The 27,585-nt window shown below is 42.1% G+C and overlaps 1 protein-coding gene across 1 annotated transcript in view; it reads right to left on the bottom strand.

Moving 5' to 3' along the window:
- The window catches only part of ANTXR1 (ANTXR cell adhesion molecule 1), a 278,540-nt gene that overhangs the window by 210,520 nt on the left and 40,435 nt on the right, over positions 1-27,585 (bottom strand). The window contains exons 4-6 of the mRNA XM_033949187.1: positions 19,861-19,942; positions 15,821-15,854; positions 11,034-11,113 (exon numbers count right to left, since the gene is read on the bottom strand). Of these exons, the coding sequence (XP_033805078.1) occupies positions 11,034-11,113; positions 15,821-15,854; positions 19,861-19,942 (196 nt within the window). The remainder of the gene's footprint in view (positions 1-11,033; positions 11,114-15,820; positions 15,855-19,860; positions 19,943-27,585) is intronic.

Here is a 27,585-nt window from a genome sequence, read left to right as displayed (position 1 = left end):
CGAGCGCTCCTTCGGGGTGGGGGTGCGAGCGGTCCTTCAGGGTGGGGGTGTGGGTGCATGTGAGCGGTCCTGCGGGGGGGGGGTGAATCAGACGTCGGGGGGGCATCAGGCTTTCAGGGTAGGGACAGGACTTCAAGGGGGAAAGGAGAGTCGGGGCGGGCGAAAAGAGAGTCGGGGTCTCCAGAGGAGAGTCGGGGCGGGCGAAAGGAGAGTCGGGCAGCATGCGCGGTATACGGGTGTGCGCGGTATATAAAAATTTCTGTACATAAATTTGTGTTTTTCGCGCGCTATACCCGTGTGCGCGTTTTACATGGGTGCGCGTTATCTACCTGAAAATACGGTAGTTACCTGTGGAGGCACGAATTCTTTTTAAATTGGGGTGTCTCTTTTATAAGGTACTAATGGGTTTGGTTCTGTCCTACCTAACTGAGTTGTTTTGTTATTCATCTAAGCCAGTGTTTTTCAACCGCTGTTCCGCGGCACACTAGTGTGCCGCGAGATGTTGCCTGGTGTGCCGCAGGGCCGCCGGGCCCGGAGCTGACAGGGGGCCCGAGGCAGGGGCGCCAGTAGCTCGCCAAGGCAAAGTGAGTCGATCACCCAGGACTCACTTTGTCTTGGCGATCTAATCTATCTAGCCGATAAGTCTTCTTCTCCCCGACGTCAATTCTGCAGTCAGAGAGGAAGTTCGGGCCAGCCAATCGCTGCCTGGCTGGGCGGAACTTCCTCTCCGATTGCAGAATTGACGTCAGGGAGAGGAAGACTGATTGGCCCGAAGCAGGGAGAGCATGCGTCGGCGTCGGCTTTGGGGCCTGTTATCCATTGGTGGGTCCTGTTCCCCGATGGCAGCGGCAGTGGCTTGGGGAACGGCAGGGAGAAAGAAAGAAAGGGGGCAGGCAGGGAAACAGAAGGAAAGAAGAGAAACAGAAAAAAAGAAAGAAAGAAAGAAAGGTCAGGGAGAGAGGAAGAAAAAGTTGGGGGAGGGAATGAGGTGTGGAGGAGAGAAAGCATACAGGCTGATAGAAGGGAAGAAAGATTGGATGCACAGTCAGAAGAAGAAAGTGCAACCAGAAATCACCAGACAAGATAGGAAAAATGATTTTATTTTAAATTTAGCAAAGTGGAGGCAGTATTACCACAGTTTTCAAAGGAATTTGCCCAAATAACTTAATAGTTAACTGGGTAAATTCCCAGAGATGAAAACTTCCCTTCACTTACTATGCACAGTTCTGAATTTATATCTGCTGTCTATATTTTACAATATGGTCACCTTTTACTAAACCGCAATAGTGGTTTTTAGCGAAGGGAGCCTATGAGCGTCAAGAGCAGCGCTGGACATTCAGCGCAGCTCCCTGCGCTAAAAACTGCTATTGTGGTTTAATAAAAAGGATGGAGGGTATATTTGTCTATTTTTGTATGCTATAAAAACCAAATACAGAGAGAGACTGAGAGCTGTTGACGAAGAGCTACGTGTGTGTCTTTCTTCGATTCCAGCCAGAATATCAGCTTTGTGTTCAGCCAAACAGGCCCAGGTTTCGCACTGAATAAAGTATTTTATAATTTTTATAATTTTTATTTCGTAATAAAGTAATTATAAAATACTTTCTTTGTGTTTATTTGATTCCTATTCAAGAGAATTACTTTATATACAGTCAATATAGGCAGAGAGTTAAATTTTTTAACATTTTCTAATGGTGGTGTGCCTCGTGATTTTTTTCATGAAACAAGTGTGCCTTTGCCCAAAAAAGGTTGAAAAACACTGATCTAAGCAACACTCACGTATTGCCAAAGCCTTTTTTGTTTTTCCTCCATCTAAGGGCTGTGGGAACAAAAGATATAATGATAAAACCCTCTCTTTTCAAATTGCTTTATGGGACAAGGACATCATCCATTTCTTATCTTAAGCACAGGAAACAACTTAAGACTTTCTTGTTTATTAAATTTCTTAGCTCTTAATACAGTAAAACCTTGGATTGCAAGTAACTTGGTTTGCAAGTGATTTGTAAGACAAGCAAAACATTTTATTAAAGTTTAACTTGATATACAAGCAATGTCTTGCAATACGAGTACATACAGTATACACACGTGACATCATCACAACTGAGCTGATGGTTCTTCTCTTTCTGACGCTGCGGGAGTGTAGTGACTGTTCTAAACGAGTGAGGACTGGCAATACAAGTACATATGGAGGGGCATAATAAAAAAAAAGTCTAAGTCCCCTTTTGGCCTAAGGCCTTAAACATTGAAAGTAGAAGCAGGGAAAATGTCCATTATCAAAAAAAACATCCAAAAGGAAAGTTTTTTAAAATAATGGCCTGCCTCTACGTTCAGCTGTTTAAACGCCCAGACCACCACTACGTCTACACTAACAATATATAATCAACCTAAAAAAGTCTAACTCACAAACGCCCAAAACAAGAGCTTTTAGGCGGAGGAGCCAGTCCTTCGCCTAAAAGCTGGATTCTGTAACCGGTGTCTATCAAAAACAACACCGTTTACAGAATCCACCCAAGTCCTTCGATTACGATAAGGGCAAGAGGGATCACAAGCCCTCTTGCCCCGTGGCACCCCAACCTTCCCTGACTCGATTGGGCAGGAGAAAGCACAAGCCCTCCTGCCCAGGTGAACCCCCTACCCCCCACCCCCACTAAGATATGGGCAGGAGGGATCCCAGGCCCTCCTGCCCTCGACGCAGCCCCTCCCCCGAACGGCCCCAAACCCCTGATCGGCCCCCCTGCCGACCCCTCGATACCCCCATGTGCCTAAGGCCCCGCCCACAGGAAGGGCCTAAGGCTATTGGGCCAATTCCGGTTGGCCCAGGCACCTCAGGCCCCACCTGTGGGCGGGGTTTGAGCCACCTGGGCCAACAGGCCCTAAAGCCAGCCATTCCTGGGATGGCTGGCCTGCCGGACGGAAGGGCTTGGCCAACGAATTGTAAGGTACAGGGAGAGGGATTGGGGGTGGGGGGTTTCGCGGGGGCGAGGATGTTTTCTGTTAAACATCCAATATCATGATGCACAGAAATGTCCATTTAAAAAAAAAATAAATAATGGGGGTGGCTGCTTGGGGGCAGGGCGTGGTATGTAGAAGATATACATACCAGATCTGAATGAGGGAGACTGAGCAGGAATGAGCAACTTCAGAGATCGATGCTGAAAATGTACAGGAGGTAAGGGGAGGAGCTGCTATTTTGGAGGGGGCCTGAGCACAAAGTGGTGGCCTAGCCTCTCCCCTCCCCCCCATGGCTACGTCACTGCTTTAACTACATATGCCCAGGAAACAGGCCTTTTTCAATGGCAAGAAGGCTCTGAACAAAGGGGAGGGGGGGGGTCATAGGATGAAGGTGAAGAAATCTAAGAAATATTTCTTTACAGAAGGGTTGTGAATGCATGAAACAGCTTCTAAGGAGAGTATCGGAATTTTGAGAACACATGGGACAATCACCGAGCATCTCCGAGACATAGGAAAAGATTGTGGAAACCAAGTAGTTGATTTGGATGGTCAAACTGAACAGACCAAATGATCTTCTTCTACTATCATGTTCTGTTTCTGTGCAAAAAGGAAGGAGGGCTAGGGTTGGCAACTGGATTCTTTTCAGACTATGAAACCATCTCTCAAATACACTGATAGCTACGACCGACTACAAAATATTCCGAAGGGAAATTAAAAACCTGCTATTCAGAAAATTTATCAAGAAAAACTAACACATCTCCTTAACTATTCCCAATCTTGTAATTTTCCAAGCAAATTCTCAACCATGTAATTAGCACCCTATCCTGTAGCTTTTCCTGGAAATGTCCAGTTATAGTTATCTTCTTTTGTAATCCACCTAGAACTGCAAGGTATAGGCGGAATAGAAGTCACCAATGTAATATAAGGGACCCACAGAAACATTATTTGAAAAAAAAAAATGATGTTCTACTCCTCCTTCAAAGGCAAAAATTGAAGAGTACGATAGAGGGAGTTATAAGTATAGGGCACTAGGAAACATAAAATACGGCTCTTTTCTGACATACTGTAGTTTTCACTTCAGAACAGACAAATGTAGTACAGACCAGAAGACTGAGGGCATAATTGAACTCAGACATTTTACTCCTTTTATGTAGTTCAATGAAAAATACGAGTTGGCTTCCACATATGCTTAAGTGCCAGCAGGCTCTTATGAAGGTCCTCAGTCCAGCCCTCATGCATTCAGGGGCATTAGAGGAAGGTTCCGGCAGTAAATACTTCAGTGAGCAAAGAATGTGTGCTGAAGTGGCAGATTTATAGCTGCCCCCAGGCTTCCTCTTCAAAAGTCCTCTTCTGCCCCCTTGACTTCTGTTTTTTATTCCCTGATTTTCAAGCAAAGAAAAAAAAAAAAAAATTCTGTTTCAAGCTTTGATGCGTCCTCCTAGCTCTGCCAGGAATTCTGCATAGCTCAGCAAAATGTGGAGCTCTAATGAGAAAAACGATAAGAGATGTTTTATTTTTTTTCCATTTTGACATTCAACTGCTGTATCTTCATTTTCTTCTCCCAAAGACAATTCAGATGTTTTGGCTCAGCCCAGGTAAACCCTAATAGAGAAGTTTTATGCAGTGAGTGAAGGGTGAGTCTGTCTATGCTCCACTGTGTACAAGTACACAGACATGATAGAGACTTTTAAAATACTAAAAGGATTTGACAAAATAGAGCAAGAAACATCGTTATTCACATTGTCAAATGTGACTCGGACAAGAGGTCATGGACTGAAACTGAGGGGCACCAGGCCCAGGACAAATATTAGGAAGTTCTGTTTCGCACAACGAGTGGTGGACGCTTGGAACGCTCTCCCTGAGGAGGTCGTGATGGAGACCAACATTCTGGGATTCAAGAGCAAGTTGGACACACACCTTCTTGCAAATCACATTGGGGGATACGAGTAAACAAGGTTTCTCAGCAGGGAACACCTGGCTTGGCCTCCGCGGGTGCGGGTCGCCGGACTGGATGGACCTAGAGTCTGATCCGGCGAAGCCATTTCTTATGTTCTTATGTACAGTGGAGTCTTCATGAAAACCTTTCTTTCTAGGACAGCTATTGAATCATAGTTTCATCTCAACACAAATAAAAATGCACTTCAAAATCCGAGATCAACATGCCAGACTACATTGGGGCATAGATGAGGACAGCACAGATTTGCTTCTGATTTAATGATTGATTGATTGAGATTTATTAATCACCTTTATGAAGAGATTCACTCAGGGTATACAGCAGGTATAATTCAACATAAAACTTACAATTTTGTTAACAACATAACAATAGTAAAAAGACTAAATATAAACATAAATACAATGAATGAGGTAGAATTAAAAAGCAGTAAATTGAAAGTTAATAATAGGACTACCATATACTTAACAGCACTGAAATTCAAATAAGAGAAATATGAGCTAAAAGGGAGACATAATACGTATGAAGCATCTAATAAGCACAAATCGGAACATTCAAATAACATAGATATGACACTAATGCTTTTCTATAGTACAGCTTATCCTATAGCCGAGGGGTCAAATGCAGATATTAGAAGGGACAAGATGAATGGCACAGAGAACTTTGGGATAAACAGATGGGAGGCTAAAAATCAAGGCGTTGTTTATACAGTTAAACAAGAGAGTACAACTATAGGGCAAAAATTAAACTTTCAGAAGTTTGGAGCTAAGGAAGTACCAGAGGGGGTGGAGGTGGAGTATCATGGTATATGTGGTAGGTGCCAGTGGTGTGAAAAGACTATAGAAGGGGTGGATTGGATAGTTCCTAAGAAGAATATAGTACTACGGGCCAGAAAGAAAACTGATTGTAATAGCCGTTCAGTTATTTATGGAATGGTGTGCCCATGCGATCTAGTCTATATTGGACGCACAGGAAGACCAATAAAAGTTAGACTGACAGAGCATAAATCACACTTATTAATCAAAATTGACAAGCCCCTATAGTACATTTTATCCGTATGAATCATTCGTTTGAGGAGTTACAATGGCGCATCATACATCAGCTTATACAAGGGAGGGTGGGAGGAAATTTTGAGAAAATATTAAATTTTAAGGAGCAAAAATGGATCTATCGTCTTGATACAGTAGAGCCACGGGGATTAAATGCAGAGGTGGAGTGGCTTTCACTAATCTGACAGCTCATCCTATGGGTGTGTAGGGGCTCAGCTGTTTTCTAAAATTGTTGTATTTAAATTAAACGTGAAAACTTCGCTATCATCTGACTCTAAGAAAACCAGTGAGGCGTTTGATGTTGGCGGTTCTGGTAAAACAGTTATTTGTTGTTGTTTTTTTCATTAATCTTTATTAATTTTCAAACTTTGACAATGCCATACAATTAATTTAGATGTAAACATTACAGAAAAGGCACATTAACTACATAAATTAATACAAAAAAACAATCATTTCCCCCCTCCTCCCCATAACTTGTTATATTAATTAATCTTTATTTATTTTAAAGCTCCCAGTAAATGTAACATATAATACAATCATTTATACTTAAATCACATTTAATATAACAGCAAATTCTAAAATTATATTGAATAATCCCTTCCCCTTACATCCTATATTTATTCATAAATAAAAGAAATCATAAACTAATCCTATCCCCCCACCCTACCCTGGACGTATATGAACCAAAGGAAAAAAATTAATGTTTATTCTATACAATATTTTCAGTCTTTGCAATATTTTGTTAATGGCTCCCAAATAATCTGAATTTTTTAAAGATTTCCCCGTTGTATAGCCAGGGTAGGATTAATTTGTCGAGGGCCCCTAGGCACACAAGTACACTGGGCCCCCTGCCCCGCCCCACCCCACCATGTGCCCAGGCGGAAACAGGAAACTGCGTCAGAGGGAAGCTTTGGGCAAGCAGCACCGCTTGCACAATTACAGTTCCCGTTGCCTTTCTTACCCGCGTTGCTTGCTTGTCTTACTTTCCGTCGATGGGGGGAGGCCGTGTTGCCGATCGGGGTAGGGCCCACGTTGCTGATCGGGGGAGGGGCCCGCGTTGCCAATCGTTGCTGGAGGGGCCTATCGCCGTTTGGAAAAAACAATGTTGATGCCCTCCTTCATCGGGCCCCCTGACCATTTCGAGCCTAGGCACGTGCCTACTTGGCCTATTGGTTAATCCTGCCCTGTGTATAGCAATTATTCTTTCCATTTTGAATATGTGGCATAATGAGTTCCACCAAAAGCTGTAATTCAGCCTTTTCCAATTATTCGTGATCTGTTGTATGGCAACCCCTGTCATAATGAGCAGAAGCCTGTTATTTGTTTTTATATATTTCAGCACTGTCTTTGAAAGGTTTAGATGGTGTGGTCACACTTTGAAGTAATATACTATTGTATAACTTTTCCCGCAGGGAGACCCTTGAGACAGCCTAAGCGAAACGGGTCTGATGGTTCCCGGGCGGAACTAAATGAGTATGAAACAAATAAGATAAGTGTTACATTTAAAGCTTTAATACTTAAGATTTCACCACATATATCTATAAGTTTTGAAGAATTTGAATAAGTTAAACGTGAACAGATGAGGATTAGGCCCATAAAGCTTGCCGCTATGAAAGTTTATTGAGAGGTGGAGTGGTGGCGCTGAGGCTCTGAAGAATATAATTTATATGGTTGATACAAGTCAGATCTGTGCAGTATTTGGAGATTTAATTGTACTGGCATTATAGTGACTATCTCTGAATATAATTACTTAAGAAATCCATCTATTATTGATCCCCTGGTTTCATGATATTTCTGTTTTTGCATGTTTGTTTTGTTGTAAAATATTCTTCATTTCAGGTTGTTGTGTGGTCACTAGTACACTTCATTCTGCGATTGTGTATGCTATTGAAGGATTGTACTCAATAGTGACAACAAGAGAAGAACTTGACATTTTTTGGGGGGAGGGTCGATCGTTTGTTTTTAAAATGAATTGGAATGGCATTTCCTTGTTACTTCAAACAAGTACACCTCCATAGAACATAGGGCAAATGCACAGGAAGGGAGATGATTGGAGATCCAGTTGGGCTGCTGGGCAAACTAGGTGGGCCATAAGTTTTTAAGAATTCTTTCAAAAGGCTCCTGTTCTGTGGAATGGTCTTCTTGTGGGCTTGCAAGGAGACCCCACTGCAGTGGGTTTTTTTTAATTATTATTTTATTTTTAATCAATTATATATATTTCACAAGTACAACTACATGTTAAAGAAATACAGAATCATATCTAACATTGAGACAAATCCCAGGAAAAAGAAAAACCAATGGTAACTTAGAATCTTCCTTAGACCGCATCTAGAAATTAAAGAGGCATCTAGAAATTAAAGAGAAGTATAATATGAATTAAGCAAAAGGCTTTAGCGGCTGATCCCTCGGTACTTTATTCTATGCTTCTAACCCAGTGGTCTCAAACTTGCGGCCCTCCAGGTACTATTTTGCGGCCCGCGGTCTGTACTAGTGCTGCCCGCTCTTTGCAGCGTCCTCCGGTTTCCCCCTGGCCTCCAGCTCTTACCTTCAGATAATTACAGTAGCATACAGAGAGGATTGCCAGTGCTGTAGCGATCCTCAGCATCATGTTCCCTCTGCTGCGATCCTGCCCCTGACGTTAGAGGAGGAGCAGGACCGCGGCAGAGGGAACATGCGGAGGCCGATGGCAGCCTGCAAGGAATGTTACAGCACCGGCGATCCTCTCTGCAGGCATGGTAATTAGCTGAAACTAAGACCGGGAGGCCAGGGGAGAAGCTGGAGGACGCTGCAAAGAAGGGGGAAACATGCAGGCCTTTGGGGGGGGGGGGAGATTTATAAATTATAAGGAGTTTTACCTCATGCAAAATTGTTATTTCTTTAATATGACATTAACTTTTTTTCCTGCGGCCCTCCAAGTACCTACAAATCTAAAATGCGGCCCTGCAAAAGATTTGAGTTTGAGACCACTGTTCTAACCGCTGCCACTGGATAAATTCTTAATGTCCAAAAAAGATCGTAGATGTTCGGGCAGAAAAAAAACATATTTTAAACCCAAATATATAATGACACACTAACAAGGGTACGCTAACAAAAAATGAGGCACCCAATTTCTTAGGGCTCCTATTACTAAGCTGCGTTAGTGTTTTTAGTGCACGCATTTTAGCGCGCGCTGAAACCACGCTACTGGCTGGAACTAACGCCAGCTGAATGCTGGCATTAAGGTCTAGCGTGCGCGGCAATTTAGCATGCGCTATTCTGCGCGTTAAAGCCCTAATGCGGCTTAGTAAAAGGAGCCCTTAGTTTCTTCCCTCGTACCAAGAAACTCTTTGCGTCCTAATTGAGTAGATTTTGTTACGTCTAGGTAAATCCATATCCGCTGACCGCAAAAAGGAAAACCGCCTTTTTTGAAGTACAATCTCATTACTGAGGAAAGATCTTGCTCGAAAACAAAATTAACTAATAGAGCAGATCTCTCCTTAATATCGGACAATGAATCTTCCAAAATCGCTGTGTAAATCCCTTTCAGGAGGAATAACCCGCTGCAGTGTTTTAAGAAAAACATTTCTTTGAAAAGGCAATTAGGAGAGTGCACTTATGTGGCTTCAGCCATTCTCTTTTTCTTTTTTTTCTTTATGTGTGTGTGTTAGAGAGGATATGAGATGTATTATTATTGTATTGTTTCATTCAAGTTTCAAGTTTATTAAAAATTTCTTATACCTCCTATTCAGGCTTCTAGGCAGTGTACAATTCTAATAATACAGATAGTAGATTCTATAAAAACAAATTATAAAATTAACAAAGATGGACAATACTAGGGAATGTTAGTACAACAAATTACTTGCCTTACGAACATACACTAAACATAAGGAGATGGGCAAGAACTACAATATTTGCAAAAAGGGAAAGACGACTGGGGGAGGGGGGAAGGGGAATCAGAGGCGGATTGTTTTGTCCTTAGAAGGGCAGTTTTTATTCAAGCGCATCCTGGAACAAAAAGGTTTTTAGATTAAATTTAAACCAATCCAATACAGATATCACTCATAGATGGTTTGGCATAGAATTCCATAGGGTAGGTGCTGTAACAGCGAAATTGTTAAATCGCATAGTGTTAATTAGCCTCAGTGATGGTATAGTAAGGAGATTCTGAGACAAAAAGCGAAGTTTTGGATGTGTTATACAGAATGAGAAGTCTGTCGATAAACTCAGGCTGGTTACTTTTACGGTTTTTAAATGTAAGGAGTAGGATTTTGCAACTGATTCTGTCTTCTACGGGTAGCCCGTATGCGTTGAACAGAAGAGGGGAAACAAGATCATATTTTTTTGCGTTGAAGATCATTTTAATCACTGTATTTTGTATTATCTGGAGGCGTCTTCTTTCTTTTTTTGTTATGCCTTTGCAAAGGGCATTATGATAATCGACACAGGAGATCCCGAGTGAATGAATTAGAGTATTCAAATATGCGGGCTAAAGTAGTTTGGAAAGTGAACGGATCATTCTAAGTCGATGGAAACCTTTCTGAACGACTGTGCTAATGTGGGTGTGATAATTTAAGAATTGTACACCACTCTAACATCAGAGCTAATACCACTGTGGCCAGTGATAAAAAAAACCTAACACGGCTTCGTAAAAGGGGGGGTGGGTAAGTGCTGACAGCTCCTCTAGTGCTATTATCCTTTGCCTTCATTCATTCAAAGTCCATTTTTCCCCCGCAAGCACAGATAATGCTGGTTTTCTGAAAAATCAATGGCCTCAATTTTTTTTTTTCAAACTGCTTCCTTTTCCTTATTCTGGGGAAGTGTGGAAAGTGAAGGATGCCACAGACTTTAACTCAGTACCTTTTTTTTTAAAAACGCCACTAGACATAGAATGGGAAATAGTTCTTTTCGAATAAAATCCTTTTTCTCTACTGTGTGTTTTAAAGTAGTCTCTGTTTCAAAACTTTCCTAGACAATTTGCATACGCTTGAAGTAAGTCATTTTCAAGACATTCAATATTTCCTTTTTTTTTTTTTTTTTATACCTTTGAAGAGTAAAAAATTATCTTATGATACTAGGAATATATACTGAGGAGCCCCATTCATTACCTCACGTTCAGCATGAAAGAACAGGTCCTCGTGTAGTTCTCCATCAGTCAGTGCAATGATGACACTTGCTGTCCTGTAACCTGTTGAAACAAGAGTTGTTGGGTTTGTTCAGGGGTCCTATTGCATGGGGAACTCAAGTGGAACTCAAAATAGTATCTAGACAAGAACTGCTGTCCCATGTATCACTGACTGGTCATATAACCATTGACTACTTCTCTTCATCTCAAAGGGCAGGCCTATAATTGGGCACCTGCATTTATATGCAGCCTAGGTTCATGAACATACAAAACAGTTGTATTTTGACAATTAAATGTATGCTTTTGCAAGTAGGTGGCAGCAAAATGGCTAAGCAGGGAATTCAATACCAAACATTCAGCACTCAAAAATGGAATGCTAAGCACTGTTCTGTACAGGGAGCGTGACCTTTGTAGAGTCAAGTTCATTACAGATCTGGCGCCTAACTTTCAGGTGTAAATGCTGGTACTCAACGTAGGCTCGCTTCAGATGAATTCTCTAAATTCACATGCAACGTTTTGGAACATCCCCTTTTCAGATACACGCGATTAAAGTTAAGCGCCGTGCTATATCAATGAGCACACAGAGAGGAGTGCCCATAAATGACCGAATTCTGTAACTGGCGCCGATATTGGCATGTCAATCACGCATCGGCGTCAGTTTCAGAATTGCACCTACGAGAATGACAGGCGCCAGAAATGTAGGCCAGGGTTTTCCAGGCCTACATTTCCAACACCTATCTTTGCGTGAACCATGCCTATGTAGGCGCTTTAGGCCACGTACCCCCACTTCCAGCACTGGCCACACCCATTTTGGCGTTCGGCAGCCTAAAGCATCTATGTAGGTACAATTCTGGCGCCTTTTATTTAGGTGCTGGTAGGCGCTTCAACCTCACCAGTTTTTGCCATTTCTAACAGCATTCATCAATTAACTTAGGCACTGGTAGGGAACCTCCTGGCACCTAAATTTAGGTGCCGGTGTTAACATCCCCCCCAAATGTTAAGACTGCCAATTAGCATCAATAATTGATTTTTAGCACTCAATTATTGATGTTTCCAAGCTCATTAGTCAATTTATGTGCATGCAGAAACTTGAGCACCATATACAGAATTCGGGGTTTAGTGCTCTTCGATAAGGGTGGTATAATATATAAATGCAAGGAGGATGCACACATGGGTAAAGCATAGGCGGGGTTGCCACTGTCAATAACAAATTATTGCAATGAATAAGTATCATTTCCCTGATTAGTACCAATGAAATAATGGGGAGGGGGGAGGGGTAAGTTTTTGAATTTTTATTATTTGTTTTGAATGAAAGGAAGTCTTTATTATATGATATATGTGTTATGAGATATTGAAGAGTTGGGAGGGATAGGGATAATTCTATGTAATATGAAGAATTGTAGTATTTCAAGTGATGTATTTAAATCCAAATGGTGTTACTTTTTGATGCACTTGATGTAAGTTATAAAAATGAATAAAGAATTAAAAAAAAAAAGAAAAAAAGAAAAGAATACTGTAAATTACGTGGCTACCTGCCTCATTTAGGTGTCTACAGTTCTGCGAGGTCTATGTCTGGTGTAAATGCAATTGTGTAATGTAAGACGCACTGATGTTGGGTTATGGTAGTATTCCATAATGGAATCTGGGTATTCAGATGCCATTACAGGCAGCCTCCGAGTTACAGACGCCCGACTTACGTACAACTCGTACTTAAGAACGCGGTCGCGGCTTTATTTGATTTCACTGGGCAGTATTTCCAGTGGCACAGTCTCCTACACGTTTCCTGCAGCCGATTCAGGAATGGCGCAAGGCCACATTAAGAACAGTGTGTGGTTGGGCATGCTGTACCTTAGAGGGGACCCTGGCAGGGACAGTCGGCCATTTTGTCAGCTGGGAGCAGAGAGAAGCAGCAAGAATCTTAAAACCTATAAGCTCTGAGTTACATACAAATCCGACTTAAGAACAGCTTTAAAAAGGCAACTCGTTCTTAACCCGGGGACTTCCTGTATAGAATAGATTCTCATTGTGCGGCATCGGGGGTGCCTAGAAGGAGGCATCCACTTACAGAATTGACTCCTAAAAGATTCGACGACGCATAATTGGGTCTGCTTTCTTTCTTTATTTTGCAGCCAGAAAGTGCTGACTATGACTGTAGCTGTACGTATAATTGCTAAATTGATTTCTTATGGAAACGAAAGGTGCCATTCAGATCCAACATATGTGTCTTTTGAATAACAAGAAACATTACAACATGATGAATGAAACGTTTCAAACAGCTGGCAAGTTTTTAGTATTGCTTTAAACCAGGGGTGTCCAACCTGCGGCCCAAGGGCCACATGCGGCCCCGTGAAGTATTTTGTGCGGCCCCGGTCGAGGGCGATGCAGTGTTTTCCTCTGCTGCCCCTGGGTGTTTACTGTCTTGCTGGCTCCCTCCTCTGTCTGCTGCAGCATTTGTGCGTTTGTGCGGCCCCAGAAACATTTTTTTCAGCCAATGCGGCCCAGGGAAGCCAAAAGATTGAACACTCCTGCTTTAAACCTTTCTGGCTTGTTAGCTGTCTTATATCTAAAGGGGAGGGTGCAGTCACCAGGTGAAGCCTTGTACATGTGCATTAGAAAGGTTTGAATTGACCCCCTTTTTTGTGATAGAAAGGCACATTGGCTGAAAATGAACACGTTATCTCTCAAGAATGTACACCCTGTCCATCTCCCATTGTTACTACAGCTAGTCTAAACCAACATTTTCTTGCAGTGTCATTTTTCATAAATTTTTTTTTTGTTTTTTTTTAAATAAGAGACAAACAAATATATAAGAACATGTTGGATCAGATCAAGATCTATTAAGTCAGCATCCTGTCTCCAGTAATAGCCTGTCTGAGCTAAAAATACCATGCTGATCCCAAATTGTAGATCAATTTCTCATAGCTCATATACTGGGATGGGCAATGGCTCTCCCTGGTTTACCCAGCTAGTAATTTGTTATGGGCTTTTCCTCCAGGAACTTGGCCAATCCATTTTTATCTCCTTGACCATGTTCTACAGCAACTGATTCCACAGCTTAATTTAAGGGGGGGGTGCTAGATTCTCAAAACTTACTGTGCCCTTAACGATGGTCACTAAACCGGTTCCAGCCAGTTTAGCATGTCACTATTTTACCGGCTGATTATTAGAATGGCCTTTTCAGAGCTTCCTAGCAGTCTCTGACTCTGCTATGCAAATGTAATACGAGATCATTAATATTAAAATTGTATTACAGTAGGCTCATCAATATTTAAAGGAGCACTCCAGGTGATTCTCTAACATTTCTGGGTGCATCCCTAACCTCATTTTGCCACAATTGTAGGCAAAATTTTCCAACTGGGTCTGAGCTGTCATAGCCTTATTTTTTGGTCAGTGCCTGAGTGCTGATTGGTTCAGGCACTGATAGGAAAGTAAAGCTTACAGCTCAGACCCCCCACCCCCTGCAAATAAAAAATAAAAAGACCCACGAATTGAAGGACAGCAGGAAGGATGCCCACTCTCTCCCACCGCCAGTGTCCCCGTTCCCCCGACAACCCCAGCAGGAGGGATGCCCACTCCCTCCCGCCGCCGGTGATCCCTGACACCTCCAGCAGGAAGGATGCCCACACCCTCCCGCCACTGGTGATCCATGCCCCCCAACATCCCCCTGACCCCTCCCCAACAACTCCCATACCTTTCCAACAAAGGCCAGTAGGAGGGATACCCACTCCTTGCTGCTACCGGTGATCCCGCCCCCCCAGACATTCCCCAACGAAGGCCTTCTGAAAATCCAAATCCACAGTATTAACTGACTCACATTTATTTACATCTTCAAAAGGTCTAATCAATTGATAAGGCAACAATTGCAGTGGTCGGATTTGTGGAACATGGAGACTAATGACCATGCTGCACAAAGAAAGCAGCTTACATTGCGGCCAGAAAGAAGCTCCCTGTTTCTGTCAGGGCTCATTCCCTGCATACCTTTACCAAGTTTTACAGGATTGATATGGCAGCCATGCAGGATGCTGTTTTTGGTTGTTCTGTCTTGGTAGCAGGCCCATCAGTCCCACCCCGACTCTACAGGACTGCAGCCAATCAGTTTGCTCAGAATGAAATAGAACATTCTGTTGATCTCACCATACATACAGCATGCTTTAGTCCAGTGGTTCCCAAACTATGGGGCAGGACCCCAAATGGGGGCTGCTTCTCCTATCTCTGAACTTCTACTGTGATCTATCCCTAGTAGTAGTAGTGATCATGGGGCCTGCGAGTCAGTGAATGTTCAGAGGCCCTGCCCCCTGTTGTGTGGGCTTCTTGTTAAGACTGGAAACCCACGAGGGATTCTGGGATCTGTCAGCAAACAATGACACATGGGGGTCCTATGCTGACTGCTGCTACCGTTTCCAACAGTGCTGCTGCTTTCATGCTTTGGATAAGTGGGGAAGAAGTGGTAGAGAGATGGAACGGGATTGGCGATCTGTAATTTTTTCATCATCATTTGGGGGTCCTGTGAATTTTTAAGTCTTAAAATAGTATCACATTAGATACAAATGTCAGAAGTATTGATTTATTCTATCATTGCTATGTGCAAATATAAATTTAGTGCTCATGGACTAGCTGTGTGTCTTCTCCATATGCTGGAATATTTTTTTTTTTTAATATCATTCTGGAAATATCCAGTGAATAATTAAGTCCATGTGCCCAGTGCTAATTATGATATACATGCATGCAGAAAAAAAAAGAGTTATATATCAGACAAATTATTATTCTGACCTTGGCTGTTTTCATAGTTAATCTGTTCACTTGCCTAGGAGAAAGAATAGATATTTTTACAGAAAGACAATAAGATGCAGTTTTTCATGTCCCACAGACCATCTGAATCCTGGGGAAACACACACACGTAATAAAAGCTTGGGTAGATAATAGGTGTTACATTATTATACAATAGGAAAGTTAGGATAAGCGATCCTGAGTTGAAGCCACTGAAGAAATATTAGAAACACAGAAATGTTCCAGCCTTCTCTACAAGTAAACAATTAGGGGGAAAGTTATCAACATGGGCTACAATTAAGAGGGTTTATTTTACTGTTAACTTGGGTTATTAGTAACTAGGGGGCTCATTTTCAAAGCACAAAGATGTCCCAAAAACCCCCTTGAACTTTTTTGCTGCTGGGCAACCAAAGGTCAGGGGGCATGTTGGAGGCGTGTTATGGGCGGGCTTTGGGTGTACTTAGCATTTGGATGCCTTGCGGTAACAATCGAACATTTCCCAAGATGTCCAGGACTCCATTTGGACATCCGAAGCTAGACCTGTTTTAGAAACATCTAAGGGCTCCTTTTACAAAGGTGCGTTAGGGCCTTAACACGTGCTAAATTGCCGTGTGCGCTAGCCGCTACCGCCTCCTTTAAAGCAGGCGGTAATTTTTCGGCTAGCGCGTGCTAATCTTGTGTGTGCGCTAAAAACGCTAGCGTACCTTAGTAAAAGGAACCCTAAGTGCCACAAAGGTACCCAACTGACTAGATGACCACTGGAGGGCTCAAAGCATGACCCTCCCACACTCCCCTAGTGGTCACTGACCCCCCTCCCACCCCCTAAATATCTGAATAACTCAGTACATACCTGTCTCTAGAACAGCAGCATCTAGAATGGGAAAGCCTAGTACAGCAGCAAGCAGGTGGCTGGAGTAACCTGGTGGTCGGTGTAGTAAACTACAGAGAAGGGGACCCAGGCCCATATCCCACTCTACTCACTACATTTAGGATAGAAAGTGTGAGCCCACCATAATCCTACCATACTATCATATAAATGCCACTTGGAGGCATAAGGGCTATTGGGGCGATAGACAGGTGGTATAGTAGATTTTAGGGGAGTTTTGGAGGGCTCACCATACATTATAAGGGGGTTTTGGTGAAATGTGTATCTGATACTCTTTAGGTGAAGTTCACAACAATGCCCTCTAAGGTCCCCCACTGCTCTGCTGGTATGTCTCTGATGGCCAGTGTAGTATAAATGGTGGCCGCTCCTACATCCAAATGGCTTGGGTTTGGATGTATCAAACTTGGACTTTTTTTTGGTCGAAAATGGCCAAAAAAGCTTGGCGTCCTAAGGTTTGATGTCCCGATGGTTCACCAATAAAACTTTATTTCATTTGAATTGAAATTGACTTGGTGTGTTTGGGAGGTACTGAGGGCTTTGCCTACTGTGAACCAGCTGTTCAACCTGATGGGTCCTTTCCCCCCAGGTAGCTTTGGCCTGGGCGGGATCCTGTCACATTAGGTAGGCCCGGGGGGGGGTGGGGTGGACAGGGGGGAGGGGGAGACAGGAGGTATTATTGAGAAAGGCTGAGGGGGCCGGGGGCACATGGTTGTTTTTTTTTTAAATGGAAAAAAATACATATGTGGGCCCCAGCCCAATATTCAGACGGGGCCCACATAATTCTTATACAGGACTGGCTGAACATTGGCTAGGCCTGCATAAGTTCTGGGCAGCTTGTACCCTTGGAAATATGTCCCAGGATTCAGGGCTAGTGCCCAGACATGCTCCAGGACTGAATATCGGGGCATAATTTAGCTGGCAACAATCAGTGCTTAAAAAAACCACTGACTACCACTGGCTGAATATCAGGGTGTCTTTCTCTGAGGTCTAGACCAATCATAAAGTACCAGCAAGGTACTGCACCTCCTTTCACCTACTTACAAGCAATAACAGTCAAAGACATTACTACAGCCACAAACCCCATCAAATGAAGGGCTTCCTGGACGTCAACCAATGGAAGAATATCTTTAGTTTCCAATTTCTTTTGGTACACTGCCTATCAATACAGTTCACACTCTAATCAGGCACCCTAACCACTTTCTCTAGCTGGCCTGGCAGGCTCACAACCTAACTATGGCACCTGGGGCAACGCAGGGTTAAGTGACTTGCCTAGCGTCACAAGGAGCAGCACTAGGTTTAAACTCACAACTTCAGTGTGCTAAAGCAGCAACTCAAACCGCTAGGCCACTCCTCTGCACCAGTAGAAGGAACAGAAGGATATGCCATAGAGGGAAAGACCCCAGTCAAGAAGTAGAGCAGAAAAGATCTCGCTCTGAGCCAAGGTGAGAGGCCTCCATTCAGAGAGGGGAAGGGGGGGAGAGCCATTTTTATTAAGAATAGATAGGTATAATTACTATCCCTTCCACTGTATAACAGTGTCTAAATTTAAGTGTTCTTTGTGAGCTTACACTTATAGAATACTGCCACCCACATAAGTATGCATGTGGCGTGGCCTAGTGGTTAGAGCTGCTGCCTCAGCACCCTAAGGTTGTGAGTTTGATCCCAGCCTGCTCCTTATTTTATGTTTTATTTAAAAATTTGATATACCGCTTTAAATAAATTGTCAAAGGGGTGTACTAAAATCCTGGGGAAGACATCAAACAACAAGACTTTACTGACTTACAAAGTACAAACTGGATTAGGGGGGGAAGTACAATTTATAACAGGAAAGAAGAAATGTAAAAGGTCACTATGTGCGACAGTTAGATTGTGAGCGTACCAGGACAGATAGGGAAAATACTTAAGGTTAACGATGTTGTCTTGATATGTCTATGTTGTACGTGATAATCGGAGGGAAACAAGATTCTATGTATTTCATATGGAAACCGCATAGTTGCATGCGGTAAATAAATTTTAAATAAATAAATACTGTGGGTGAACTTTTTCATTAAAAGGCACACTTATAGAATACTGTAGATTACATGCATAAATGTTGCATTTGGGCATATCCATTTACGCCAGTCATAGAAAGTTAATTACGGTTACAGTATGCTTATATACCACTTAAACTATTAAGTTCAAAGTGGTCTACACTTTCTGAAGAAACCAAGACAATTTCCTGGGGATTACAAAAGTCAGCCCTTTAAAACTACACTAATAATTTCAACATTGAAATAACCTCTTAAATAATGACGTTTTTAAGTTCCTGTAAGTAATTATTTAAGTCTGAGAAACAAGGAACAAGACTCTTCCAGATCTTTGGTGCTTGAAAAGGAAATCATTTTTCATGAACTCTGAGTCTCTCTAGACCAGGGGTGTCCAATGTCGGTCCTCGAGGGCCGCAGTCCAGTCGGGTTTTCAGGATTTCCCCAATGAATATGCATTGAAAGCAGTGCATGCAAATAGATCTCATGCATATTCATTGGGGAAATCCTGAAAACCCGACTGGATTGCGGCCCTCGAGGACCGACATTGGACACCCCTGCTCTAGACCCTTTACAGATGGAAAAGAGAATGGGCAATTATTACAAAATCTTCTATTAAGACCTGATGTAAGTGTGCACATCTACATTTGGGCATGCCAGTGCCGGCTTACACTAATATTCTGTATGAAATCTTACACATGTAAGTGTTATTATAGCATAGACTCACAGTCTTTGGAAGTTTGGTGCCTAAAGTTTGCCCATTTGTTATCCAGTGGCATTGCCTCCTTTGTGGTTAAGATGGGCTAAACTGAAGCCTTTATTATAGTGAAGTTTATGATTTTTTCACATAATATAAGCTCTGGCTCAGTGTTAATCACTGAGTGAAATAAAAGGCAATTTGTTTATCTCTTCCAAATGTGTATGTTGTAATGACTATGGTATTCATACTTGTCCTACTTTATCCCTACATATGGTAGACTTCAACTTGTGCGCTAACCCTAATATAATAATAATAATAATAACAGTTTATATACTGCAGGACCTTCTCATGGAAGGGAAATAAATGCTTTAACCCTGGTTAACACACTAACTACTTGCACAACATTTAAGCATTTCAGAAAAGTGTCCTTTACCCTTTGAAATCCTTCGTGCATGTAAGTGTCTCCTCCAGGAATGACTTTTTGCAACTCTTCTAAGCCTTGTCGTATCTGTTCTCTGAAATAGATAAACAGCATTAAGGACCTGTTAATAGATGCCTCTCTTTTCATGTCTAATCCTTGCGTTACCAGTGGCGCCCTTGGTTTCTTTAAATGCAGCAATGCTTCCCAGCTATCTAAGAAGTGCTGGTTCAAAAGAGATGGAATCTAACCACCGGATATTCAGTCTGCAGCAGTCAGACTGGCCCACTGTTCCCTTCAAGCTGATCAGGACTGGAGTCCTCTACCTACAGTCTTGCCAGTAGGGGATGCTGTTTCACCATCACATTTTCTTTTTTTAAATCTTTATTCATTTTTAAACTTATAATATGTGTGATAACATATCCATACAAATAACCATAAATATATCACTTAATAATCAACAATGATACATATAATATTCTCTTATCTCCCCCCCTCCCCACCCTTATCTATCATATAATCAATACTTATACAACATGTAACAATAAAAATACCCTCCCTCCCACCCCATAATTGAACTTGTAAATTTTCAATAAGGAGAGACAGGCAAGCTCTGCAGGACTCCAGAGAAACTGCCAGTCCCTAGCAATTGAAAGCACAATATTGAAGCACCAATTCCCTACTGGCAGCAATACACTTGGAGGACTTTGCTTTAGAAGGAAGCAGTGGCATAGCGAGGGTGAGAGGCGCCCGGGGCAGGGACCCTCCTTCCCCGTCCTCATCTCCGCCTCCCCTGCTCCTTTCCCTATCCTGCCTGCCATGCACATCGCCCTTCCCTTCTCCCTTGCCTCTAGTTGAAGCTGTTGCTCACGGCAGTCAACAACGTGCTCCTCGTGACCCCATCAGCTCTACTTCTGACATCACTTCCTATGTGCAGCACCCGGAAGTGACATTGGCGGGAGAGCCAATGGGGTCATGAAGAGCATGTTTTTGATCACCGTGAACAACTTCAACTAGAGGTATGGGGAAAGGGAAAGGGGGGGGGGGCGCATGGAGGGGAGGAATGGGAAGAGGTGGAAGGACAGAGAGAAGGAGGGGTGCCGGTGCCCCCACCAACATGGCGCCCAGGGTGAACCACCACCCTTGCCCCCCCCCCCCCTTACTATGCCACTGGAAGGAAGAGTGCTGGCCGCTGTGAGTGTTTCTAGGCCTGGATAGTTAGCACAAATCCATACCCAGATACTGGCACTAAACATCTGGTTCTGCCACCACCAGAAGTTATCCGAGTACCACTGATATTCACCATCAGTACCTGGACAGCTCTCTGTTCAAGTTAGGACAGCTTTTTCTTTGGCCTCAGCTGCCTGGATAACATCCAGCTCCAACTTTGCTCTGCTCCCAACATTCAGCACTACCTGGAAAATGCCACGGCAGTCTGACCAGATGTTCAGTGGCACTATCTGGTTAAGTGCTGCTGAACATCTGGCCAGGAGCTGGCCAGTGAGAGTTAACTGGGCAGAAGCTGTTCCTACCCAGTTAACTCCTGCTGAATATTGACTACTAAAGGTCTTAATTGTACTGCACATACATTCGAATGTTAGCATTCCCCTCTGTCTGTATAAAAGTCACTGCATACCCAGGGTGCTTTGGGATTGTTCACATGCAGCTGTATCCATGCCTTTCAAGAAATATCATCTCAGATTACTGAATCAAATAAACATATTTTGCTATGCTAGACTGAAGAAGTAGGAATCCCAGCATGCTTTATACATACATCAAAGCAATGGGAAATGATAACTGGAGAAACCCTCTGGGGATAGAGATATTAGGCGTCCTAAGCAAGCCTTCAGCCTTGTGACCCTCTCAATCAACTTTCAGGCCCCTAGCCCCCTCCCTATAAAAAAAATGCATAATTGGAAATAAGACTTTTAAAGGATCAGCTCTGATAAATGGGCTATTTGAAAACTCATAATATTATACTATTATACACCAGGCAGGATAGAAAGTACCAAGAGTCACACAATCACTCTACCCTCTACTATTGAGGAAGAAACACAAAGAAAAAAGCATTAAGGTAGAGAAAAAAGACCCCACATAGCAGCGCAGAACGTAACATAACAGCAACTGCTGCAAGTAAGTAAGTTCACTTATCATAGGTCAGAAAAAAACTCCATCTCCATGCAAAGAAAATATCTTATATGTTTCAATTCATCAATAGGCAAAAAAAAGCACAAAATAAGAATCCAACTATTCTTTAATGAACTGGAAATCCAAGCAGCTGATAGAAAAGGATCACTCAATAATCACATTGCAAGTGGGTGGGTGCATGGTGTGTTGTCTGTCTTTTTTTTCTTTCTTGTTGGAGCTGGGGAATTATGAGGTGTGTGATTTGATTAATTATCAAGTTTCAAGTTTAATAAAATCTTTGATTAATCGCTTAATCACATTTCTAAGCGATGAACATTTTAAAAAAATTACAATCTTTGGGAAAAAATACAGTACGTTGACAATTTTACATCCAAACAGACTAAAAGACATACTTAACAAACAGTAAACACAAGGAAAACAGAGGATGAAATACAAATTCCTTAAAGAAAAGTAAGACAATCAGGGTAAAAACGAAAGGCAGGGAAAACAAAAAAAAAACCCACAATAAAATAAGAATTTTTAACCAGCAGATTGTTAACTAATTATCAAAAGCATCCTTAAAAAGAAAAGTTTTTAGATTACTCTTAAATTTCTCCAGATTACGTTCTTCCCTTAAGTATATAGGGAGAGAATTCCAAGATTGAGGTGCAGTGACTGAAAAAATGAATTGCCGTCTTGTATTAGCAACCCTAAGAGACGGGATCGTCAATAGATTTTGTTCATTGGATCTCAGCGTTCTATTTGGAATATACGGGATTAATAATTTATATATGAATGCTGGAGTTTTACAAACATAGGGATTTAAAAGTAAGTATGCATAATTTGTATGTTATCCGGTGAGCTATAGGTAGCCAATGCGCTTTCCTAAGAAGAGGAGTTAAATGGTCGAATTTCCTAGTTTTAGTTATAAGTTTAATGGCGGCATTTTGAATAATTTGTAAACGTTTTATTTCATTCAGAGAAATGCCCTTAAAAAGGGCATTACAATAATCAAGTTTAAAGATCACCAAAGAATGAATGAGAATATTAAGAGATTTAGAACATAAGAATTGTGAAAGTGAACGAATTTGGCGCAGCCTGTAAAAGGTAGTTTTAACAATATTACTAATGTGGTCATGGAAGGTCAGTTTATGATCAAAGATCACCCCTAAGATTTTTGTATTGTTAACGGATTGTAGGGGGATTTTTTTTTATAAAATAGGCGGCTGGTATGGCACGACACCTGATTCAGGGTTATCCCTTGGTTTCATTTTGATTGCTCTCCTGTACCGCAGATATAATTGTGGTTGTTCTTCTATTGGAGCTATTGTGATTTTGCATCTGTGCTTTGATCTTCTTTGTTGTGTTTGTACTGGTTTTGCTTAATAAAGAAAATATATTTTTAAAAAAAAGAACAGCATACAGCAAGCAGAACAATTAACCGAGGTCATAACATTGCAATAAATGTCCAGCAACAGTTCAAATATTACAAAATCCAGCAATAAACTCCCCCTGGATAATAATGCCCTCAATTCACAGTACTTAGCTCAGAAAAAAAACGGCAGCAAACAGTAACCAATACTTAGCTTCAGCTTTGAAAACTCCCCATGGGTAGAAGTACACATTGATTGGTCTTTGATTTTGGTGGCCATCAGGACCCAGGGCTTTGCTTTGACTGCAACTGTTATTTGGTGCTCTTTGGAAGCTGCCAGCCTAAATGATTAAGAATATTATAATGCTTCTGTATCGCTCCATGGTGAGACCTCACCTGGAATACTGCGTTCAATTCTGGCCTCCTTATCCCAGGAAAGATATAGCAGCATTAGAAAAGGTTCAAAGAAGAGCAACCATGATGATAAAGGGGATGGAACTCCTTTCATATGAGGAAAGACTAAAACGGTTAGGGCTCTTCAGCTTGGAAAAGAGATGGCTGAGGAGAGATATGATTGAAGTCTACAAAATCCTAAGTGGAGGAGAATGGGTATAAGTGGATCGATTTTTAATTCTGTCAAAAATTACAAAGACTAGGATGGCACTCATTGAAGTTACAGAGAAACACTTTTAAAACTAATAGGAGGAAATATTTGTTTACTCAGAGAATAGTTAAGCTCTGGAACACATTGCCAGAGGTTGTGGTAAGAGCGGATAGCATAGTTGGTTTTAAGAAAGGTTTGGATAATTTCCTGGAGGAAAAGTCCTTAGTCTGTTATTGAGCAAGACATGGGGGAAGCCTCTGCTTGCCTTGTATAAGTAGCATGTTGCTACTCTTTGGGTTTTGGCCAGGTACTAGTGACCTGGATTGGCCACTGTGAGAACTGGGCTTGATGGACCATTGGTCTGACCCAGTACAGCTATTCTTATGTTCTTAGTTAAGCCAGTCCTGAGAAAGCACATGGGTGACCAAAAAGATGTTTTTCCTTCCTGTTCTGCAATACCATTAATCTATTAAAATGCATTTTACTGTGTCTTAATACTAGGCCCTTTTCCTTAAAATATCCTTCAAAACAGTTTTTGAAAGTCAACTGTCCTCATAACCATCTCGTTGTCTTCTGATTCAGCTTACAGAGCTTTCTTGTCCACTAAATTATCTTATTCAAGGAGGGCTATTTCAATGAAAATGATCAGCAATGTCTTTGGAAGATATCATCGGCAGTGGAATGGGTTGGGCCACTTGGGCTATGACCAATGCCAGCTACTAGAGCGCTTAGGGGTGTGGTTGGAGATTAATTTATTTTGTTTTCTTGCTGCCCCTGGAAGATATTGTCTTATTTAATAAAGAAAGCCAACTTAACCTACCTTGAAAATCTTTATAAAATATGCATCACTTTATTACCCAAAAGAAGAAATTACTCACCATAATCCTAAGCAACTCTGAATCAGCCTTGCCAATGAAATAAAAAGATTAGATTCCTTTTTTATTTCAATGTAGATCCAGAGTGTTGAAATCACTATAGTGGAGTATAAAATTGCTGCCCCCCTCCCTCTCCCCTGAAAGCGAAACCAGAAAGTAAAAACCGAACTGTATGCCAGCTGCAGGTATTATGGCCATTCTGAAGAAAGCTGCAAACAGGTCAAAAGAGAAGCCTAGTGGTTAGCGCAATGAATGTTAAACCAAGGGATGCAGGGTCAAATTCCATGGTGCCTCTATTACTTTTATTGTTTCTGGGGCTACATATCCTTTTAGCAGAGTTTTGTTGTATGACAATATGTCTAGTGAATGTGAATTGCTTGTTACTCTTTCCAAAAATACTAAGACTGGGGGGCACGCGATAAAGCTGCTAACTAGCAAATTTAAAACAAACCAGAGAAAATATTTCTTCACTCAACGTGTAATTAAACTCTGTAATTTGTTGCTTGAGAATGTGGTGAAAGCGGTTAGCTTAATAGGGTTTAAAAACAGGTTTGGATAATTTCCTACAAGAGAAGTCTATAAGCCATTATTGAAATGGCTTGGGGAAATCCACCGCTGAATCCTAGGATAAGCAGCACAAAATCTGTTTTTCTCCTCGGAATCTTGCCGGGTATTTGTGACCAGGACCACTGTTGGAAACAGGAAACTTGGCTTGATGGACCTTCGGTCTGTCTCAGTATGGCAATTCTTATGTTCTTACCCAAAGGCTTTGAATTATAGAATTAAATAAAAAAGTAAAATATCACAAGAGTAAAGGTTGTGGCGTTTTATTGGCAATGTTTATGTGTGCATATATCTATATAGATACAGATATATCATTTGTATGCATGCATATAAAATATTTCTTTTGTGTGTTTGTGTCTGTGTATCATACTACTTATAGGGAATTTATGAAACACCTAAAAACATATCTGTTTTTGAAGTATCTAGGCAACCGACCTATACAATCTTAGTCCACAACAACTGATCTCTAGAAACACTATCACTAACCCTTAACTTTGTTAACTCTACTCAGTTTGTAGCATCTTTTTAATAATTGTAAACTGCATAGAACTTCATGGTCCTGTGGTATATAAACTGTTATTATTATTATTATTATTATCTAAGATAATAATACCCTTAGCGCACATGTGCACTTCAATTTTTGTGGCTCCGTGCGTCCGTCATTCTGTGGTCGGCAGAGAAATGTTGCAGAGTGTGGCGCGTGTGCGGTGCGTGCGCACATTGGGAGCCGACATTGGGGAGAGAAGGAGGCGGCGGCGGCAACCGAGCTACGGAGCTAGGGGAGGGAAGACCACAACTACTGCCGCTCCGTGGTCGCACAGCCTTCTCCTCTGCCTCCACTCTCCCCTCTGGGTGAATTTCCGGGTCGAGGATGAGGATTTGTTGGAGGCTGGTGGCGCTGCCGCAGAGGGGGTGGGATGGGCTGGGGAGGCGGTCAAAGGAAGGGGAGCGGGGCGCAGGCAGGGAGCGGGAGAGAGGGAAGGAAAGAGACAGACAAGACAGTGGCCAAGGAGAGAGAGAGAGAAAGAAATAGAAAGACAGACAGTGGCCAAAGAGAGAGAGAGACAGAAAGACACACAGGCAGCGGCCAAGGAAAGAGAGAGAAAGAAAGAGACAGAAAGGCACATAAACAGCGGCCAAGGAAAGAGAGAGAGAAAAAGACAGAAACATACACAGACAGCAGCCAAGGAGAGAGAAAGAAAGACAGACAGACAGACACACAGCTGCCAACGAGAAAGAGAGAAAGACAGACAGACACACAGACAGCGGCCAAGGAGAGAGACAGACAGACAGCGACCAAGGAGAGAGAGAGAGAGACAGAAAGACAGACAGACACACAGAAAGACAAACAGCGGCCAAGGAGAGAGGGAGAGACAGAAAGATAGGCAGACAGAAGTCAAGGAGAGAGAGAGAGAGAAAGAGACAGACACACACAGAGAGCGACAGAGGGAGACACACAGAAAGACAGCGGCCAAGGAGAGAGGGAGAGACAGAAAGACAGGCAGACAGTGGCCAAGGAGAGAGGGAGAGACAGAAAGACAGGCAGACAGTGGCCAAGGAGAGAGAGAGAGACAGAAAGACACACAGACAGTGGTCAAGGAGAGACACAGAAAGAAAGAAAGACAGACAGACTGAGGCCAAAGAGAGAGAGAGAGACAGAAAGAAAGACAATGGCCAATGAGAGAGAGAGACAAAGAAAGACAGACACATCTATTCTAGCACCTGTTAATGTAACAGGCTTAAAGACTAGTTATTATATAATTAAAGACTTTTGCCAGTGGAATCTACAGCTTGTAGAGGATAAAGAATAAACATAATGTTAATATCTGTGGTGGATATTGTTTTTCTTTGGCGTTGAAAGGGAGAAAGGGCTTGTTCTGAGTTTCCACAGGGAAAAAGCTGACCCAGCTTTACAGTTTTGATGACTTCAGATAACCTTCAGAATAGTGAAAAAGAATGTTAAAGGTAGTTCAGAAAAGAAACCAAGCTCGCAAGCTTTACACCCGGAAGGAAAACAGGTGCTCCTTGAAGGATGTGGGTGGCAGAAATGCTGAAACAGAGATTTTGAAATGTTATTTTAGTTGTGGCACTTTTTTTTTTTTTTCTTCCTTAGAGATGGGAAAGAGTCGGCTCTGAATTGGTTTAATCTTTTCCATAACCTCTTGGCCCATTTTCTGCCTCTGGCACCCTTCCTCAAA

This window comes from Geotrypetes seraphini, chromosome 6 (genome assembly GCF_902459505.1).
Source record: "Geotrypetes seraphini chromosome 6, aGeoSer1.1, whole genome shotgun sequence".
Lineage (NCBI taxonomy): Eukaryota > Metazoa > Chordata > Amphibia > Gymnophiona > Dermophiidae > Geotrypetes > Geotrypetes seraphini.
Note: the sequence above shows the minus strand (reverse complement) of the source record. Positions and strands in the feature narration are given on the sequence as shown.